Consider the following 21,397-nt stretch of genomic DNA (forward strand, 5'->3'; position numbering starts at 1 on the left):
TTGAAATTGTTGGAGAAATGTAAGATCAAAAGAACTGAAAATACAGCATTTTTAGTAAGTCACTTAAGTTGCACCTTCTGTGTTGTGGTGACGTGCACATACTGCCATGAAAGGGCATAGTCTCAATTCCAATGAGAAGAGCTTCTGACTCCTGGCTGCTTCACATCCTGTGCTGGGAGCAATGCACTAAGCATGTTGTTCCTCTAGTTCAGCGTGTGCGTGTGTTGTCTGCTTGTGTACAGAGTGTAGGAGAAAGGTATGTTGCATTCCAGCAACACATAGTCTTCAAATACCCTGCTGAATCAGGGCCTCCGTGGGAAATGTTCTCATCATGAAAGTCAGCATAGGAAATGTGGGAACAGAAGGCTCTGCAGGTTAAGCTGAATACCAGCACTGGGTTTTAGTAAGCACAGCTTGTGTTACAGGCCCTCCTCGCTTCTTGGGGAGGGTGTAGTGATTCATTTGATAATTATCAATCCATCTTCTTTCTCTAATGTTTCACAAACTGAAGTGTTGTGTTTTGAATTGCTTTAATTCTAATTACTTCATTCACATGCACAGCATGTATTTTTCCTACAGAGTCAGAAGCGAGAGCGCTGGCTAAGGAGAGGCAAAAGAAAGACAATCACAACTTGAGTAAGTTGAATTCTTCATTTTTAACTTTCAAATTTTAGTAAATATTTCAGGCTTTTTTAAGTATTGAAGTGCTAGATTGATATATCCCAATTATGTCCTCCCTGAAGTTGTAGTAGTGGTTCATTATATTATTCCCATAAATAAAATATCTTTAATCCTCTTGGATAGTGTGCTTAAAACTATTATTCAACTTCCACTTTTTTTTTTTGAGAAAAATTTAGTAAGTGGCATCATTCTAAGTAGGATTCTGTTTATTTGGACTTTTTCAAAGCATGCACCCAAAGGTGTTGCTGTCAGCAGAGACACAGAGAGCAACATTTAATCCAGTTGCTTTTAACAAATTCATCTTGCACAATTTGACTTAAAAAATATCTGAAATTTAAGATATGTGGTCAGTTTATAGTGTTACACTGAGTATGCTCACTGATGTTTGACGTGTGTACTCACAGAGTACATTTTGTGGTGTCCCTGTTCGGGCTTGATGGCCTTTGGAGGTGCCTTCCAACTCTAAGGATTCTGATTCTATATAAGCAAGTCTATATTTTGAGTTCCTTTTCCTGCTTTGGGATTTCCTTGAGTGTATAAACTTCTGTCTCTGGATTTTGTTATACTTTTCCCTTGGAAAACGTACACTTCTCCTTCTTCTTGGAGTCCTGTGCTAACAACCATCATATTTTCAGTCTCCTTTTAGATTTGCCACTTCAAAAGCCCCACACTTTTAAAGTACTGATAGAACTTCTGCTTCAGTGTGTCCATGCGTAGGAGAGCAAAATAAATTACTATGCTACTGGATTTTAAGCTTCAGGCAACAGTTCCAAAGGAGTTTAAAGAACTCTTTAATGAAAAGCTTTCTACTTTGTAATTAAGTGAATATTGCTTGTAACATTTGTGCTGTTTTTCCTAAAGTTGAACGAAGAAGAAGATTTAACATTAATGATCGTATAAAAGAATTGGGCACCTTGATACCCAAGTCAAATGACCCGTAAGTAAAATGTGCCCCAGGGGTCTGTGGGAGGGAGGTGTCGAAAGAAAAAAGAAATCTTAGGGGAGAGAGGAAAAAGTTTTAAAGCATGAGAACCCAAATAAGTGTTTGTGGTAAGTTCCCAGACAGGCAGGTTGTAGTTCCTTTAGGTGATTTCAGTGTGACTGACTTGTCTTAACTTTTAGTTCAAAAGCAAGGAGCCCTTCTCACTCCAGAGCTTGAAAAAGCAGCACTTGAATCTGAATCACTGAGGCTTGGGGGGAGAACTTCCATTATTTTATAACTCATAGCTACTTCCTTAGAGGCTCTTTAGCTTCCTCTAAGGCAAGACAGTATTATGTATAATCAGCCTACAGAACAGAGATCCTACAGGTGGATCTTTGGTCTGATAATCAATACTAAACTTTATTTTAAAAAGTCAGTTTGGGAAAGAAGGTGATGCAGTGATGCAGGCAACCTCTGTGTGAGGTGGGAATATGTGGGAGAGGCAATATGAGAGCCATGTGCCCCTCACTGGAGGAGCTTCATACCTAGGTTGCAACCTGACATTTGTGTTTTTAGTTAAGTTTAAAACTCTCAAATTCTCTGCTGTTGGACTTTTTTCTTCCTGCTATAACACAGCTGTGATACAGTACCACCAGAAGGATTGCTTCAAGCTTGAGGACCTTGTGCCTCTATCTACAGGAGCACCAGCTCATAAATGGTTCTTTATGAATGCAAGAACCCTTGCAGTCTTTTAATTACCCAGCTGAAATCAGGCAATCACCCATAGAGCAAGCAGTATGATTTTCTTGAGTAGTATTATGGGTTTGTTTTTTTTTTGGCTGTGATTGTGCAGAGAAAAGGGGAAGGAGCTCAGGACTTCATCCCTCTGTGCAGTGCTGTTCCCAGAGCACAGGGCATGGGCTGTAGGAAGCCCAAACCTCCTGCAGTGCGTGGGCTCTGCGTCCTTCACCTGGGACTGTGCTCCCTGCGATTTGCCTTGCAAGAGCTGTGCTCTGGCCCCCTCTAGCGCATTTTAAAAGCCTTCTGCATTCATCAGCTTGACAGGAATATTATATAACGAGGGATGTAATCCTAGCTGCTGGTATGAAGGTACTGACTTCCACATGAAGTCTCCCTGAGAGTCTTAGCTTTTCCTTTTGTGTTGATTTCAAAGGGATATGCGATGGAATAAGGGAACTATTCTAAAAGCATCGGTGGACTACATCCGTAAGCTGCAGAGAGAACAGCAACGCACAAAGGAACTTGAGAACAGACAGAAGAAGTTGGAACATGCCAACAGGCACCTGCTGCTCAGAATACAGGTTTGCTGATAAATAATGTGCGAATTCTCTTGGTGTTGTAGCGTGTGGCTGCAAATAGTTGTGGCTGAAGCTTGTTAGTAGGAATTTGGGCTGGGGGAGCCGTAATTCTGATTAATAGTAACCAGTGCTGAGATGGCTGCAGGATTTTTATGCAGTAAAGCAGGATCCATTAGTTTTCAAAAGTAAAAAATACAAATCATGCACACAAAAACCAAACACCAAACAAAAGCTGAAGCCCTCTGCAGGCAGATTGCTGTATGCCAGGCTGGCTACAGGAGAGCCCTGAGCCACAGCTAATCCACAAAGCAGATAACGAAGCTAGAAATACCTGAGGGTCAAGTGTGGCAGCAAACAGCTTTAAAATAGAACAGCCTGGCATGGGCTTCAACACAGCTTTCGTACTTCACTGAGCAGTCTGTTTGCTCAAGTGAGAAGATAAAGAAACATGGCCCTTCTGCAGGGCAACATCAAGCAGTGGTATTTCAAAGCTAAGTCAGATCACTTTTTAAGCATCTTTCATCTTCTTTTCCTTTACCCATGTGCTCTGGTTCCCTCTTCAATCAAAATAACGTTTAAAAAAACAACAACAACAACAACAAAGACAACTAACCCTTGAATAATGGGAAATATATCTTCCAGCAAATAACCTGAAGTCTGCATTTTCCCTTTCTGTGTTGATTTTGATGGAGTGTGGAATAGGGAGCTCCTGTGTACTCTGATTTTGGCACATTATCTGGTGGAATTGCTGCTGCTTCTACCTTCTCTGTTTCTACAGCATGCCATTATGAGCTCGTTGTCTTAGTGTGGAAATGGAAAGGGCTATTAATCAGCCTCGGTGATAAGAACAGGGCAATCACAACAGTGACTGTGACTGCTTAACCTAATGCATAAATAGAAGCAAAGCATCTCTCTTACTGCCATATTTGAAAAAGGGCACTTATTTCATTATCTGCCTTCAGTCAAATGCATTTGTGATGAAATGGGAGAGTGGGCTTTAAGCCTTATACAGCCGGGATTCTTTGAAACTTTGTGTGAACTCCAAAGCCTTTCTATGACTTTCCTGTATATTTTTAGTGCAGGAGTAATATTGCTCAGTTCTGGCTGACCTCTTCACTTTCCCCTTTATGAGAGCTTCAGGTTGAGAAGCACGCATTGCAGCGTTGCAGCAGGAAGTAGCTGCCTCATATGGACAAACTCTGCTTTCCTATGCAACTTTTAAAAAGCATGGAGACTCTGTTTCTGCTATTTCAGTTTTCTTTCAGCTCTTTCATGTCAAGCTTCTAAAGCATGACGCTGGTTTTAGAAGGGGCCTGAGGGGGGATGCATCTGTTCTGCAGGGTGTTGAGGTAGGTTCTGAGAACTGTGAAGGACCTGTGTTTGGTAATATTCATCCACCTCTTCAGGAGAATATTATTTGGATGAAAATCTGCAGGGTAGGAGAGTACGCAAGGTACAAATGTTTGCTACTATCAGAAAAGGAGGCAGCAGTTTGTGTCCAACAGAAGAGAACTGCAGGACACGTTACGCAAGATCATCAGATGACAGATTTTGCTTTCAGATTGCTAACTTCTCCTTTTATCCTCTTTCCCAGGAACTTGAGATGCAAGCTCGGGCACATGGACTGTCCCTTGTTCCATCCACAGGCCTTTGCTCCCCTGATATGGTCAACAGGGTGATCAAACAAGAACCTGTGCTGGACAACTGCAACCAAGACCTCATGCCGCACCACACAGACCTGTCTTGCACTACCACCCTTGATCTCACTGATGGTACCATCACCTTCAGTGACAACCTCGGAAATGTGACTGAACCAACTGGCACTTACAGTGTTCCTCCAAAAATGGGATCCAAACTGGAAGATATCTTGATGGACGATACCCTCTCCCCTGTAGGAGTAACTGACCCACTGCTTTCTTCTGTGTCCCCTGGTGCATCAAAAACGAGTAGCAGGCGGAGCAGCGTGAGCATGGAGGACACTGATCATGCTTGTTAGCAAAAGCTTGGCACACCTTTCATAAACTGCTTTGGTTCTTGATCAGTAGATTAAATATTTTGCCTTTTGTAGAATTTTTTTGATTTTTTTTTTTCTTGTGCTTCATCAGTAGCCCAGTGTGTGCGTGTGTGTATATATTATATATATAGGATTTTTTTTAGAATTTTTGTGAAGAAACTTGTATATTCTATTTTAAAACTACCAATGCCTCCGATCATATTGTACAGCATATGTACAGTATCTGTGAACTGGATTCGACAAGAACTTTTGAACTGGTCAAATCTACTCAAAGCAATAGAATTACAAATGACGAGTCTGCTTCTATTTGGGGGGAAGGAGGAGTCATAGAATTGTAAATGCAACCTATTTACGTGGAGACAAAATGTAAAGTTACAGAATGTAAAGATACCAAAAAAGTCCACTTTGTAATTGTATTGATTTAATAGTGCTGCCTTAAAGATACAGTGTCTCTCAAACTTTGATCCTTATAGACAAGTGTTTAGAGAAGGAAAAAAGCAAACCACTCCGTTCCATTCGGAATACAAGAAATAACAAAAGTGTTATGAAATCCTCTTTGTGTCGATGGTGATATAAAAAGCTCTTGCTGAAAATGAAATAGAAATTACAGGGAGATGTGAGACTCTTCAGAGTGCTCTGAGCTGATTTGGGTTTTCCTTTTGATCACGGTACGACTTTCTTTTAGATTTTAGTTCTGTTTTGTAACAGGCATTGATGACTTGCCACCAGTAAACCAAGGAAGGAGCACTATGGGTTGGTATGCACTCTTTGGACGATAATAATTGATAGGTTTTAACAGCTGGGCACATTACGTTGTACATATCTAATTGGCTTTATTTTTTTTAAATTGCGTTGTACAGTTTATTCTGATTTGCATGGGTTCCTCAGTTACCTTCAGCCTTTCGTTTTAAATATGTTTGTATTTCCTTTGTAAGAATTTGCCTCTTAATATTGCAACATTTCTTTTTTTGACATTTTAAAAACTCATTGGAAGTTTTCTGCGTTCTTTGTAAACACTTGAAAGGAAGCTTTTATGCAGGGTTCTGTGTTTTAAGAGAGATTTTGAGAATATTTTGTATATTACAGTCTCACTTTGAAAATGTTTTTAAACACGTTTAAGGTAGAGTTCAAATGTAGATTAGGTAATAAACAAAACTTGTAGAGAAACTGAACTTACGTATTTATTTTTAGTGATACAGAAGAAGTAGTAACATGCTTGGAAACATAACTATGTAGTAGATATACCCGTCATAGCAATTTGTGTTTTATTTCAGCACTGGCGCTGACAAAAAAGAAAAAAAAAAAAAGAAAAAAAAGAGTAAATTACTGTATCTGCAAATAACTGTTACTTGATAACAATGTTATTAATTTTTAACATGCAACAATGTTGTAAAAGTAGTTTGGTGCATTATCTACTCAAGTGTAGTCCTATGCAATAACAGTAGTTATACTTGTATTATATCAAGCCTAGATGTTTTACAGAGATGACATATGGTGTTAGGAGCTAGACTGGTTGAATGGATTTCTCAATAGCAGCCTACAAATGACTTGCAAGTGGCAGGCAAGCATATCTCATTCAGAATGAAGTGCCTTAAACTCTAGTTGTAGTCTTCCCCGACTAGCACTGACTGAAGTGTGACAGAGGAGAGAGCAAAGGGTGTTGTTTGTAGGAGGTTGAAGTACGGCGTGGTGCCTACGTGTAGAAAACAAGAGCTTCCCATTCTCCTTTGTGCTACACTGGAAATGATAGAGAATAAAAAACAAACAAACAACCTAAAATAACATAGCAGAACAGTTAATGACTTGAGCAGTCAGTTTGGCAGGCTCTGTAAGGAAGCCATGGTCACAATGGTTGCGGTGTTCAGAACTTCAATGTGAATTGACAGGGATGGGGCAGCACTGTAGCTGGGGAGTTCTGTAGCTGTGCTGGGGCTCGCTGAGCTCTCAGGTGAGCGTTTTTCCTACAAAGGCATCCTTGGAGTGCCCGGCCCCATGACTCCTGGTGCTGGCAGCAGTGGTTGCGGGGCTCGGCAGGGTTGCAGCTTTCTGTGGTAGTGCTTTGGGGGTTGCTCTGTCCCTGCGTTAGCCTGGATGCAGCTGCTGGGTTGTGGCTTTTTTGAAGGAGGATCTGGAGTTATGTGATAACGATGCCTCACCCCAGATAGATTTTGAAACTGTGTCTTTCCTTTGGTGGGTGAAGCTCTGACCCGGGGAGGATGTGCTACATTCATCTGGGTACTCAGGGCAGGAGGTGCTCTGCTTTTGCTGCTCCAGGCTGAGTGTACAGGTATGAGCTTCTGGTGTTGCTGTTTTCTAATGGTGGCAGGTGAAGAAGATCAGGGCTGTGACGTGACACGATTGTGGCTGTAACACAGGGCTGCGTTGCCTTTCCTGATGGTAAACGGTACCTTAAAATGGAGCAGTTCTGTAGCGTTATGCAGTGAAATCAGGGTGTGCTCCCAGGGGTGTAGAAACTGAAAACCACTGAGTATATTGAATAAGGCTTTAAGTTTGATGTCTATGCTGGTCATTCAGAAACTGAAGTCTAAACTGTGATATATAAATACCCTTCATGCTTACACAAAGCCACTGGTACTCAGTGGCAGCCCTGACTTCTGAATTTTTGGCTCTGTGCTGTGTGGAGGTGAGTTAGGACTCCACGCTGTTGTATCAAGAGCTGTTTCTTGCTAAAAGCGACAGTGACAGCAGCAGTGGGACCATGTGTTCTGTGTGCTGTGTTGCTCTGGGGTAACACACAACTCAGCTGTGACATTATGTTGTTCCCCCACCCGTTCCTGTAGGCCACAGCCCTCTGAGTTTTCTCATTTTTGAGTGGAGACGACGTTCCTTGTGCAGTGGGGACATCTCCAGGAGATGCAGACCTCTCGGGTACTTGGTGATGTGTTTCCCCTTTTGTGCATTGTGGGATGTGTGTGACTGTGATATTTTACAGGGGATCCTGAACAGAGGGCAGAGACAGCAATTAGAGGCAGAGATGGAGCAAGATGGACAGTTGTTGCCCCTCTGCCTCTCTGATGCCATTGTTGTGTGTGACACTGGGCCCCAGGGGTTGGGGTGCTGACCAGTTCTCACTTTGCCAAAGCTATGCTACCACCAGGAACGTGCAGAGCACCGTGGAGTTCTTCCTTTCTGCTTTTGGCCTAGAAAGCAATATTTAACTCTTACGACCTGTAAAAGCAAAAAAGGTACGCAAGGAAAGCACAAAGCACAAAATAATGCACTTACGTTTATATTTGTTTGACATAAAATGCACTGGGGGGGAAGCTGATGTTGATAATAGTATAAATACCTATATTTCTTGAAGAAGTGACATTAATTACTGCCTCTTGCTACAATGCTTGGTACTGTAATGTTGATATTCATCTGCTGTTGACTGCAGCAATAATTTGTGTATGGTCCATAGCACTGTAAATTATGGATCAATATTAATGTATCCAATGAAATAATTTGAACTGTTGTTCTTGATAGATGGATTAAAGCATTTGGTTTTTCACATACGTGTGTGTAAGCCACTCGTTTTCTGTGTAAGTGAACCTTGTTGATTTCTTTGTGCGTTCAAAGTCCCAGCTGTGCTCCTGTGTCCATGGCCTGGCAGTGAGAGTCTCCATGTGCCTGGTGTCACCCTGCAGATCTGGCTGCACCAGGGCTGTCCAGTTGTGTGTGTATTGCTGTAGCACCAGGGGCTGGAGCCATGGAAAAGATCCCGCTTGGGAAATACATGCTGAAAGCAATGTTTAACTCTTAAACTTGTCTACCAGATTGACCCAAAATTGTGGCCCAGTGTTAAGAACAAAATGTGGACATGTGTCATTCTGTCTGTCCCCTTCATTGGCCTCCTACCCCAAGGGGCCATCTGCCCAGACCACCACCACCAGCTCCCACATGCCAGGCATGGGGCTTGGCAATGCCTTGGGACACCCACATCTGTCCCACTGTCACTGCTGCTGGGCCACATCCCCTGCACAGCCTGCCTGCTGCTCACCCCCAAAACCTCCTGGGTCACGCCTGGAGCTACAGCCAGCGCTGATGAGGAGACAACATTTGTTTTGTCTTCCACCCTCATGGCTTTCCTGTCGCAGATGTTGCTCTCATCCATCCCAGTCCTGTTCCTCCACAGGCTGTGCTCACACCGTGCAGTCCTCGCCTTCTCTGTGGACGTTGCTGTAGCAGCAGGTGTAGTTAATGTGTCGTCTCAGGGCTTTTGAGCCTGAAATAATTACAATAAAATGAACGGAACTTTTGAAATTGGCCCCCTGAAAATCCGTTGTCTATTGAGGTACACAAAATGCTTGTTAATTCAAGTTAATTTAATCTGCAAACAAATCGATCCACCTGACTTTGCTAGGAAGAAGCAGAAAAGTGCTGCACACTCTTTGCAGAGGATATTTGAGTTAGATGATGCGAGTGCTTCCAACAGGCTTTGTAGGGCTGCCCCTTTAGAAGTTCAGTTCGCTGTTAGGATGTGGTGGTGTAGTTCTGCAATGGTCAGTTTGGGTGTCAAACACAGGATGGCTTTTTCTGAGTTGAGTGGTTTGGTGTATTTTGGCTTGCATGGAATCAACTCTGTCAGTATTTTGAGAGTTCATTTCTTGCTGGTGGTGATGGGACCAGCTCTGCTATCTTCATGCATTGTGGCTGGATTGCAGAACCGCGAGAGGAGTAGGAAGAAAACTTGGCTGGGTTAATAGCTGTAAGAAGTTGGTCAGTCTATTCCAGTGGAAGATGGCATCAGTGCTCCTTAGGAGCCTTTTATTTCCTTTGGACAAACCTGAAAAATTCTGTACAGGAGATGACAATGGATGGATGAAGTTGCCAGCACAGGTAGGGTCTGGCTTGCAGGGAAGCCCAACTGTGTGGGCATTGGGATTCTGAACTGCAGGGCTGGACCATGCAGTGCTGCATTCCCATGTCATGCTTTCCTCCCAAGGGACTGCCTGGTGTCCCCCTGTCCTATTTGGATGGAACGTTGGACATTGATTAAAGCAGAGGGAACAGTGGGTGTGCAGTTTTAATGAGGGCAGCTTCCTTCAGTGGGCTCAGAGCTCAGTGACGATGCTGGCTGCACCTCAGTGCCTGCAGACCCACAGCTGCTGTGCTCGGAGATGTTTGCTCAGCCAATTTAAATACATTTAGCCAGATTCTTTCTGCACCTGTTCCAGATCCCCGGCCTGAACCCTGTTCTACATAGGGTACATTGAATACTGCTATTGATAGTTACAATAACTGTTGTACAGTTGGTCATTAACATGTACCAGAGCCCTGAGAACAGCTGAGAAGCAGTTTGCAGAGCAAACAGATGGGGCAGAAGTGGCTTCAGAACATGCAGGTAGTAAAGGATCCCCAAAGGCTCTCTCACCACTGATGCAATGTCGTGCAAACAGCTCTATGAAGAACTTGCATTGGGCAGAGTGCAGCTGGGTCCCGCATGACTTTCTGTATCTTGGAGCAATGCACCATGGAAGGTAATGGGAAAATAAGATGTTTCTAGGTTTAATGATGATAGTTCAATTTGAAAAGCAGGAATTAAAGCTGAATAAATGAAAATAAATAAATTCATACTAGACGTGCACGCACACAAGTGCATTCCATGCAATGAGGTGTATTTTAAAAAGCTCCTGCTTTATTAATAATATTTTCTGCCTCCTTCCCCTGATCTTTCAGTGACAAGCCTGGCAGAGGCACTCTTTATCAGATGCTGAAGCAATTTAGTTGCTGTCACATGCCTTTCTTGATATACACATATTAGTCACACAGCCTTTTTATGTTTCTTAGCATATTTTAGTATGTAATTAAAAACATGGCTGTCTGCTGCTAAGCAACCAAGCGTGTCAGAGGTTGATTGTATTCTGTCACCTGCAGGAGGAGGATGATAAAATAATAATTGGTGCTGTTTTTTTCAGTCTTAATTGAGCTCTGGCTCCTGTGATGTGTTGTTACAGCTGTGTATGGGGACAGCTGGCAGTGACCCACAGCTGTGTCCCCATCACCAGCATCAAGGCTCTTATCTGTTGGGCTTCTGGTGGGAATGTAAGTTGTGGCTCTTTGGGTTCCTTCCTGTTGGGCTGTGCAGAGTTGGCGTCCCATGGGGCCGAAGTGCCTTCAAGTCTCTAAGTGTTCACAATGAGTGATGAAGTGGATGTTCATCAATCTGTCTCTTGAGCATGTGCACATATACAACAAGTGTTGCATGCAGCAATGGAATCATTATTCTAAAAGTTGTCCAGTATTAATAGCTTTTATTACTTCAGCAAAACAGAATCCAGTACATCAGCACAAACTGATAAGATAGAAAGAAAGAAACAAACAATAACGCTGTAAATAATTTAGAGGCTGTTTGTAGATTGTGATTCTTTTGATTCAACCTCCAGAGAGAAGGATGACATTGCCTTTACATTTTCTACAATCAGCCTGTGATACATTGCTTGTCCAGTGCCTGCCAGGACCCTTGACGTGGTACTGAGGCTGCTCGGAAGTGACAAACTTACTGGGTGTCCCCTGACTTCTCTTGGCTGCCCCAGGTGAACCTTCCCACCTGCAGTGAAAAAGCCCACTGCTACACCTATTGACTGCAGGGCCCCAACGGGCAGCAGTGTGACAGCGCTGGACAAGGCCATGGATCAACCAATGGAGGGACCAAGTCCCACTTCCTACCAAAGGAGACACAAAGCTACTAAGAACTACAGAATGGGCATTGCTTTGACTGTGAGCGATCCCTTTGTGAGCACAATAGAACTCTAACAAGTTCCTTTCCAATTACAGCAATCACAGTAGGCAAACTAGGCTGATATACTTGCTTCAGAGAGCTCAGAGGCTTTCATAATTCTGCACAAATTCATGCTGCTGTATTCATTCTGCCTTAAATTCAGCCCTGCCCACCCACCCGTGGAGCTGAGCAGCTCCAGGAGCAGGCAGGATGCTGGGCAAAACTGTGCAGCACTCACAGGGTGGCTGTCTCCTCCTCCAGCACCGTCCTGCAGTCCTTAACCCACAGCTTGTAGGCACCTTTCAGTGTCTCCTCGCTGGTGTCATTGAATATCTCTGTAAAACAAAGCTTGGAGTTAGCTGGGTATCCAGGGAAGCTTCTCCTGCTTGTTCATGATAGTTTGCTAGGAGGAGGGCAGCTCCTCTGGGCAGTTTATAAAAGCCTGGTTTCTTGTGAGTGCACAGGTTGGTGGAAATATTCTGGGTACAGGTGTAAGGCTGCAGCCTGGTCCTATGCATTGCTTCTGCATTCAGATTTTTTAATGTCTTATAGGCAAGAATATCTCACCTGAGTTGCTGAACAGATATTTTTCTTTCCATAATTAGTTATAGACATGAAATTCCTTTCTGCAAGGACAACTTAACAACTATTTTCAAATGTAATGAAGGGTCTTTTTCCTTGTATGACTGATGGTTTGTCTGTCCTAGCACTGTGTTTAGGCTGTTGGTTTGCATAGCAAAACCAGTGCGCATCCAACTCCTGGTTCCATACTCAAACACTCTGGCTGAGAGAGATGTCCCAGCACTCCCAGAGCTCCGGCAGCTTGGGGCTGTGCCCACCTTTCCGTAACACCCAACCAGAGATCAGCGCCTGCCTTTATGAGGGACCTGTAGGCTGCCACGATGCCTCCCCTCAGATGTGACCCACTGGGTCTTGGTCCATTCTTAGGACTCACGCAGGAGGCCTCAGCCTCCCAGCAGGATTGCTGAGATGCCAAGGAAGCATCACAGACACCTCCATCGTGCTCTTCAGCACATCCCCATGCTTTGTACCTGCCACGCCGAGGCCGGTGGGCAGCGGCATGCGGGGCTGCCCCCCTCCGTGCCGCAGGCGCTCCCTCAGCGCCGTCTGGATGAGGGCCCAGCTGCAGGCGCCGTGCCACACGGGCAGCTCCAGGCCCTTCATGCACTGGATGATCTGCTCCTTCTCATCCGCCGTGATCAGCCCCCGCACATGCGCCACGTATGTCATGAAGGCCATATCAATGGTCACGGCTTCTCCGTGCATCAGCGATGGCAAAACCCTCTGAAAATGGAGCAAAGGGGAGGTGGGAGAAAAGGGTTGGGTTGCCAAGTATCTGAATAACTACTTATTTTCTGAAGAACCTATGAAATTCAGCTCCGAGCTGCAGTAGCATGTGTATGCTGAGGGTCAGTACTTTGTGATTTATGGTTTGCAAAGGATGGTCTCTTTTACATGTGATTAATGGCATGTTATATCTCCCACAGGGATCCAATTCTCCTCCTGTTCAAATTACTGATGAAGTGCACAGTAGGATGGAGGGAAGAGCTCTGAATTTTGCATAAGCTCTGGATCTCCCCACTCATTTCTCAGTGGCAATTTTCCCCCCAGCAATATGGGCTGTGGTCTCTGTGCCTTTGCACTTCTATAGTTAGTAGGTGGTTTCTAATGGATCCTCTGAAACCTGGTCACCTCTGTGCGTTGGTAAATGCTTGGCAAGAAAGCAATAGCAACTTCCTGAATAGAAAACACAGCTGGGCTGTGGGGGAAATGGGGCAGCAAAATGCATTCCCTGAGCCAGCAGGACCAGGCTGGTTGCATTGGGTGCTCTTCCATTGTTTGTTCAGTTATTGTGTTTGGCTGAGCTACATTTACACCAAGTTTTCATGTTGCTGTTTGGATATGACTTTTTTTTTTTTTTTTTTTTTTAAATGAAATAAGGCAGCATGAAGCCTGTCACTCACCATTTCCAGCTCTGGGCTTATAAGGTGACCAAAATCCACCAGTCTGTCCAGATCATCTTCCCAAAGGTTGGGAGCCAGCTCCTCCAGCATGGTTTCAATGGCAATCCTGGTGGTCTGCAGTGCAGCGTCCCCACGGTTGGCAGAGCCACTGTAAGACTGGAACTTGGTGTCCAGCAGGTATTTGCCATGGCTCTTGAGCAGGTCAAACAGCCCTTTGTGCTTCATGAGTGCCATCTAGATTAAAGAACAGAAGAGGTAATCATAAACAACTACGCGATCCTTGTATGTGCTGCTGACAACAGTGTTTCAATAGAGTGAAGTACAGTTGTACGTAATCACATGTTAGCAAAGAAATACCTGTGCATTTGGCACAAGGGCAAATTCTACTCTTTAGGGAAGAAAAGTTGGGAAAGTACTGCAACGTACAGAATGTGAGGGGTTCAGAAAGGATTTTTTTCCTCCCTTTCTGACTCTGCCATTACAGCTCTCCCGCATTGGAAACTGGGTTTCCCAGTGCCTGCCAAAAGTTTCCAGACATCCTCAGGGAGTTCCCACAGTGCAAACACAGAAAAATGCTACTGATGAGCTTTTATTCTAATACACTTGAACAGCTTGAACTCTGCTTTATCAAAAGTTTTCCAAGCTCTTCAGGCATAAAGTCATTTACAGTGCACTTCCCAGGTAATTTTAGAAGTAGAATTTGTCTCGTAGGAGATTGATTGACCCCAATCATCATACCCCTCGAGGTAGGTGCGAATGATTTTGCAGATTATTAATCCCCAGAATAATGAGCCTCAAATCGTTTGCGAGCAGTTCATTTAAATGTGCTATGGATCAGTCTCCTTCTTACCTGGTTGTGCCTTTTGTCTGTCGGGTTTTGAGTTTGGGAGTTTGTTTACATGGTGTATAAAGGAAAAATTTAGCAAATTTAGTGGCTGTAACTGTGTAGGCACATATAGCTATGTAGATATATAGCTATATGTATATATAAATATACTATATGAATATATATAGAGAGAGAGTTACAAGCACCATTGCAGACTTGGTGGCCCACCTTGGAGTCCACGAGGCTGCCTAAATAATGCTGTAGATGCTGACAAATATCTTACCATTATTTCAGGTTTAAAAGCTGCAGTTGCAGGAGTTCATACCTTTAAGATTTCCCCAAGGCCATTGGAGATGTGTCGCCGGGGAATGCTCTGAATGAAGGATCTATCCAGAAAGCTAGCTACTGGGGGGGTGTAGCCCCCAAGCTTGTTCTTGCACTGGAGGAAGTTCACTCCATTCTTTGCTCCCACGCTGGCATCAACGTAGGAGAGGAGGGTGGTTGGGACGCGGATGTAAGGGGTGCGTCTTCTATAGAGGGAAGCAGCTAACCCCACAATGTCCAGGCAAACACCTCCTCCGATGGCAATGATGGGCTCTGTTCGCCTGTCAATGCTGAAGTTCTGAACTTCTTGCAGGATGTTCAAGACCAGGTCCATGGATTTCGTCTCTTCTGTGGTAGGCAGGGCGAGGATTTTGTGCTGCACGTTGTTCTCTTCAAAGTAACGCCGGACTTTGGTGCCATAAAGTTCATTCACGACTTCATCTATGACGATAAAGCGCCTCAGCCTCCTTTTGCCACCAGTGGTTAGCTCGAGTTGCTGGGTGTCAGTGGTGTGACCCCAGAGAAGAGTAGTGTTAGAGGGATCCAGAATGTTGTTTGTTTCTACCACTTTGTAGCAGAAATAGATGGGAGCTTCAACTGTCCAGGAAATCCCACCTTCAGAGACACATTCACCTCTAGCAAGGATGAGAAAACATAGCTTGCAATCATTATATTTCTCTTTTATACCCTGCATGTCTGAACTGGTTTAAGGAGGTAACCAAAGGTGGGGAACGCGTAGCATCTCTGCCTGTGCACTGCAGAATCGTGGGGCCGCAAGATGGATAAACCTCATCACATCTAAGTGAAAAGTCAGATGGATGAAATTCCATGTGACAATGACAGAAAGGAACCATAAGGGTTGAAGAAATAAGAAATTTCCCTTCCAGTTCTCGTCTGTCAGCAAAACAGCAGAAAACCCCAGACCAATAATTTCAGCTTCCCAGAAGGGAAAGGAGAAGTGATTTTCAACATTTTTTCAAAGATTTTATCAAGGAAACCTTGTCTTCCTGGTAGATTTTGATGGTAAGAATTGACTTACTCCCATCTACCTTCACGCACCCACACACAAACCTCCACAGAAAGCTCTCTACCATATATTGGTAAGAGTGAATTGATGCTTCTCAAAACAAACATGATAGAAAAAGGAAGTGCTGCTAGACAGCGAAAGAAAGCAGGGAAGATTTGAGAGATACTTAATAATAGCAAGAAAGGACAAAATGAAACTGTGAAGTGTATTTTATGAGACTCTTCATCTGCAGATGGAGAAAAATTGAAAGTTTCTGTGAAACTTCAGCTTGTTTTCTGAATGGATGGCTCATTGGATAATCAGGTTTCTCCACATGCCTGATTTCTTTCCACATGCCTGAGCATCCTCTTGGATGGCGTCTTGGGGGCACTTTGCTTTCTTTGATACCAAACTCCCTCTGAATCTGACCCTAACTCTTTTAAGTGTTAAAGAAAAGCAGTGTGGATTTATACCTTCCAAAAAATTCTTCTGACCTTTTAAAACACAATATTACTGAAAGTATTATTGTGCACATTTTAATGCACAAACTTATGCTTTCAGTTTGTAATTTTGCTGCACCTGCATTCATCTCCAGCATGTGACCCTTAAGAGACATGGTAATTCTGGATGTTAGTTGGTGGAACTGGCTTTGGATGGCACAACCAACACCAATCACAGCCCCTCAGCTGTATGAAAACAGCAGAGAATTTGCAGCTGACCTTTCCCTTGTTGAAAGAGAGCTCAGCTGAGGTGCATCCCACTGGGGACACAGCACACTTTGCACAGCCAGAGCTGTCCAGCCCTATCACCAATGTACTGGGAGCAATGTGAGCTCCTATACTTACATTTTTGCTTCGGAAAGAATGATCTTGTCCTCGGGATCAGAAAGGGTTTCTCCTTTCTTGACCCGGCACCACGTGCTCTTGACTCGCACCAGTTGGAAGTCTGTCTGCTGGGGCTCCTTGGGTGCTGCAGCTGCTGCCATCGGTACAAAACCCTCTTCTGACACTGGCATGTTTCTAGGAAAGTCAAACCTCTGCTAGGAGATCTCACGTAGCTTGGTGACTTTGAGGTGCTTTTTAAAGTCTCCAGGTGACCAGATGTTGGAAGGGGAGGTGGCACGGAGAGCAATTACAAAACGAAGGTTATCTAATCTGAGACGTGAGTTAGGAGTGTGAGGAGCATCTGAAGACACGTGCAGGCTACGGGATGGGGTTGTATAATCAGCTAGTTTTATAATGCCTGAGGAGTACAATGGGAGACCGTAGATTAATACCTAACATCATGCCCTACAGCAAATTTGATCTTATGAAAGCAAATTCTGTGATCTTCATTGCTGTTAAGGAACTTCCTTCTTTTTGCATGGAGACTCTGGGGCTCTGACCTGCTCTTGTGAGAGGGAGAGGGGAGCGGGAGCGCAGGGATTGGTTTGACACTGGCTGCTTTGAGCTCCCATTCCCAGCTTTGCATTAAGCACTGAAAAGAGTTTTTTTATTGTTTTCAGATATAGCTACAGGTTCCAAAAAGCAATCAGAGGCTGTTTGATCCCTGAAGGGCTGTTTGGGGGATGAGCAGAGTTTTGATTCATTTGCCCAGCTTCCCTGGGATTCTAATGCACTGAACTTTCCCTACAAAGGGATAAATTAGGTCTGAGTTACAGAACCTTCTCCTGATCTGCTGGGCTCATGCTGCAGTTTTCACTCAGCTGTGTTAAGAGAATGCCAGATCTCCTACACTGATGAGCAGAGCATACTGCCCCAACCCAAAGGCACAGGGGTGCTGTGGGGAGGGCTCCAGAAGATGGGTCCCTGGCGTGGTTTCAACAGCAAGGCCTGGAGGTACAGACTCAACTTTGCCTTCTCCTCAGCTATTTCTTAGAAATCTGTCCTTTGAAAGCAGAAAGAAAACCCAGGAAAATTGATCACAGGTCTAAAAGCAGAGGCTGGGAAATATTGTTCTTCAAGAGCCTGCTGAGCAAGAGCTAGGTCTTGTTGCTTTGAAGGCTTCATGGCAGCCAAACTCATCAAGAAACTTAGATTTATATCGAATTTCAGTTTGGGAAAGAGATGCAAGAACAAACTCCCCTGAAGTCGTGCACTGCTGCTCCATGGAGGGAGTACCACCTAACACAGAGTTTCTGCTGGCTTCATCTGCAGATGGCAAAGCACTTCACAGAAGGGATAAGATGTTATCCCCATTTTATGGAATAGGAGAACAGAATCCACCAGAAGAGAAGCAACATGCTCAAAGTCACCTCCAAAGCTAGAGGAGGGAGGAATAGGTGGCATGTTAAAGCTCTTAGCCTGTTTATCAAATACTCATCTGAAATTTTAACTCCCAATACAAACACAATTTGCATCTCTTTCTACAGGGGCTGCAGGTTTAATGCAGTTTGTTGTTTACTGAATTATAAACTGGAATAATCTTAGGCATGCAAGGAGATCTGCCCTCTACATCTTGTTTATTTGTTTTGATTAATAGCAATCTACTGAGTGTTGGGACTTCTTTTATTTGCTTTTCTTCTACTCTTTTGTCCTGAGCATTCACTTATTTTCCGTTTATATTTTTTAACCTATTTAGGTGGCATCTAAATGACTTGTATTTCATTTCAGAAGGTGACAAACATATTTTCCAACGTTCATCTGTTTGTTGTGGCCAAAGGCTGCCACCTCCTTGTGCCACCCCAGCTGTAGCAGCTGTGGCCCATAGGACAAACTTGGATGTGAGTTGTGTTTCTCCCAGGCAGGAGATGCACAGGTTGCTGTGTGGGGTAACCTCCTCTACAGGCCACTTGTAAATAAGCAGGGGTTCAAAGTCCTGGAGCATTTGCAGCTCCACACCTGATGGTTTAGCTGGGACATGTCTATGCTATATTATGAAATTGCTGATTATCTCCTTGAGAACCAGCAGCTTCTCCAGGTCCGGATGTGAACACTGCTGTTACATAAAGCACAGGCACTGAAAGTTGCTTTTTTTTCCCCTCTTCTCCAGCGTCAGACGCCGTTTGATCTCACAGCTGTCCGGGAGCAGCCCAACGTGGCGCAGTGCAGCATTGCAACAAGAAGCTCAAGAGCTCACCTGGTGAACCTCAACACTGCCACATCGAAGGACAAGAAGCAACATGCAGTGTCCTGCAGGTAACCTTCCTGCTTGGAGCTTGCAGCCCTCCATGCATGCTTTAGCCCTTAGCAGCTTGTGTTTGCAAACCGGTGACTAAGATGGTCCATGGGCGCTTTCTGATTTCTCCGGCAGAGAGCAGGGAGAGATTTTTACCTAACAAGCAAAACTGGCATGAGTGCCATAAGACAGCCAGGGTGACAGTTGGACTGGGTGTACAAAAGGGTTCTGGTGCCTTGAGTGAGAAGAGCTCAGGAGACTGTGTGGGTTCCTCCAGGAGAGGAGGTGTGCCAGGAGGGGACACCATGGGATGTGTCAGACCTGCCTCCCAGGCTCTGTGGCTTGGCAGAAAGGAAGAGAGAAAGGTATGTGTGGGGAGAAGTGTTTGGAGCTGAACAGTGGAGGAAGGTCTGCGTGGATCTGAAGTGGGAGGAAAAGGTCTGAACTGGGAAAAAGGAATGAGAAAACGGGAGAATGGTGAATTGGAGAGTAGACATTGCAGTGCCAAGAGGAGATCTGGCTGTAATTTTGGATGGATTGAGATGCTTGTTTTATACCAGTATGTTTTCTGCCACCTTAGCCTCTGTGCTAGCTCTGGTAACTGAGTACACTGGGCATACTCCCAATTGCTTGGGAAGATAATATGAGGCTTCCATGCCCAAGGTTTTATCAGATTTGCAGGTGTTTGGTGCCAGGCAGCTCCTACCAAATGCACCTGGGGTGCTTCAGTGCTCTGCATGGCCAGGAGCACTCTTCCCAGTTGACACTGGGGCTGCACAATCAATGTGAAGACTGGAAGGATAGCCCCAGATGGGAAATACTCAGTCTCATATCTCTGAATGCAGCATCTTTGCTTAGCTTTTATCAAATTCAGACTCGTTTTTTGCATGTTTGTCACCACTCCATGCTTTTTACTGGGCAACTCCCTGCAAAGAGTGCAACATCCTCCTCTTTCCTGGTTGAGCTCCCCCCATCCAAGTAAACACCATCTAAACCCATCCTGGAAAGGTTTGGTTTCACCTGTAGAATAGATTTTATTCCCTATATTCACAAAGAAGATGATGCACAATTAGGTTGGGAAGATGTCTGTGCATAGATAGAACCACGGGTAAGAAACCAGGCGATATAATTTAGTGCTTATGATGGTCCAGCTGCAGAGCTGTGCACTAAAACAGAAGGACTTTCCCTGGAGTTATGCAGGAAAAAAGCAGTTGCAAAAATTTTCATTCACCTTATTGCTCAGAAGCCTGAGAGCAGCCAGCCTCAGGCTCTGCTCCAGCTTGTCAGGCCCTTGTATAAACGAAGGCAATTCTGACCTCTGCTGTTGGCCCTAAGCATCACCAGGGCTGTAAAAAAAAAAAAAAAAAAAAAAAAAAAAAATTAATTAAAAAAAAGGCAGCACTTCTTGAAAAGATTGTATAATCCTTGGCATGGAGGTGTGGAGTTGATTTTGGCATGTACTGCATGTTGCTGCTGTCTGGGAGCACTTTGTGATGCTTGCAGTTGGTGTTATAACACAGGTTACAAAACAGCTGGAGCTAAATCTTTTCCCCCTCCCTGAGTGACAGTGCACCCTTGTCAGTTACTCATCCAGGAGTGAAACATGTTGATTGCTGAAATCCGACATGGATTATAAACACGTGTTTTTTCCGCTAAATTAGCAGGAAGCCTCGGAGTGCTTGACAGGGCAGATGGAGAAGGCAGCTCCTGACACCCAGCATCTTGCAGACACGTGGCAGGAGCCTGGAGGTGGTGAAAATGTAGCAGAAAGACACTGCGTTGTCACACAGCACATAGCTGGGCTGCGGGGGGTTTGCTGAAGTCAACAAACTAGCAAGGTCTGGGAAAGCAGCTGTTACTTCTGTACTGACCATTAATTTAGAAATTGCTGAAAGAGGAGCGAGATGCCCGTGATGGTGAGACACCAACATGAGCTGTAAATCAGGGGCTGCTCTATCTACTCAAAATCTGCTTTTCTTCTGTGTAAGGCTGGGCTGCTGCCAGGAGTATGGTGCTGTATAGGTGACCTCCAAGTCTTCTCCATTAGGGCAATTCCCGTGTAAAATGAACATGTGTTATTTATTTTCCTGGTCTGCATTCCTACTGTTTGTAACTTGGGTAATGAAAATAAGTTGAAGTTGTCCCAAAAAACGGTGTTGTTCTCTTAATATCTACAGAAAGCTGAGATGCCTTGCTCTGAGAAGCAGCCCTTTGGGGAGGTTTAGACCTTTCCCCATTTCCAAAGATGTGAAGTAGGAGACGCTCAATGTTGCTCCATCCTTAATGAGAAGACCTGACTATCCCCATATCTCTGGTTGAGAACGTGGAGTTGCTCCTGTATCCACCTCAGATTTTTCCCCTGAACCCCTCAGACAGAGAAGATATTAAAAAAATAAAATGACATTCCTCTGTCCTGCTCCCATTTGGCTAGAGGTTAACACCAGATCATCAACAAGGCAATGACAGCAGGTAGGACACC

At 44.4% G+C, this 21,397-nt stretch overlaps 2 protein-coding genes across 6 annotated transcripts in view; one reads left to right on the forward strand and one right to left on the reverse strand.

Annotated features, from left to right (window-relative positions):
* The window catches only part of MITF (melanocyte inducing transcription factor), an 88,499-nt gene extending 80,045 nt beyond the window's left edge, over nucleotides 1-8,454 (forward strand). For 3 of the 5 annotated variants that reach the window (XM_048956959.1, XM_048956962.1, XM_048956964.1), the window contains 4 exons: nucleotides 562-636; nucleotides 1,543-1,618; nucleotides 2,778-2,925; nucleotides 4,517-8,454. In XM_048956959.1, coding sequence (XP_048812916.1) covers nucleotides 562-636; nucleotides 1,543-1,618; nucleotides 2,778-2,925; nucleotides 4,517-4,918 — 701 coding nt within the window. In that variant the 3' untranslated portion in view covers nucleotides 4,919-8,454. The remainder of the gene's footprint in view (nucleotides 1-561; nucleotides 637-1,542; nucleotides 1,619-2,777; nucleotides 2,926-4,516) is intronic. The other 2 variants (XM_048956961.1, XM_048956963.1) reach the window with 1 other exon arrangement.
* A 3,440-nt stretch (nucleotides 8,455-11,894) lies between these two features.
* Nucleotides 11,895-16,786, reverse strand: LOC125698926 (2-epi-5-epi-valiolone synthase-like). Its single transcript, XM_048957850.1, has 5 exons — nucleotides 16,647-16,786; nucleotides 14,797-15,430; nucleotides 13,646-13,879; nucleotides 12,713-12,965; nucleotides 11,895-11,995 (listed from the first exon to the last, which is right to left on the reverse strand). Exons 1-5 carry the CDS (start codon nucleotides 16,784-16,786, stop codon nucleotides 11,895-11,897), a joined length of 1,362 nt encoding a protein of 453 aa, XP_048813807.1.
* Nucleotides 16,787-21,397: the final 4,611 nt, after the last annotated feature.

The sequence above is a fragment of the Lagopus muta genome, chromosome 11 (assembly GCF_023343835.1).
Source record: "Lagopus muta isolate bLagMut1 chromosome 11, bLagMut1 primary, whole genome shotgun sequence".
Lineage (NCBI taxonomy): Eukaryota > Metazoa > Chordata > Aves > Galliformes > Phasianidae > Lagopus > Lagopus muta.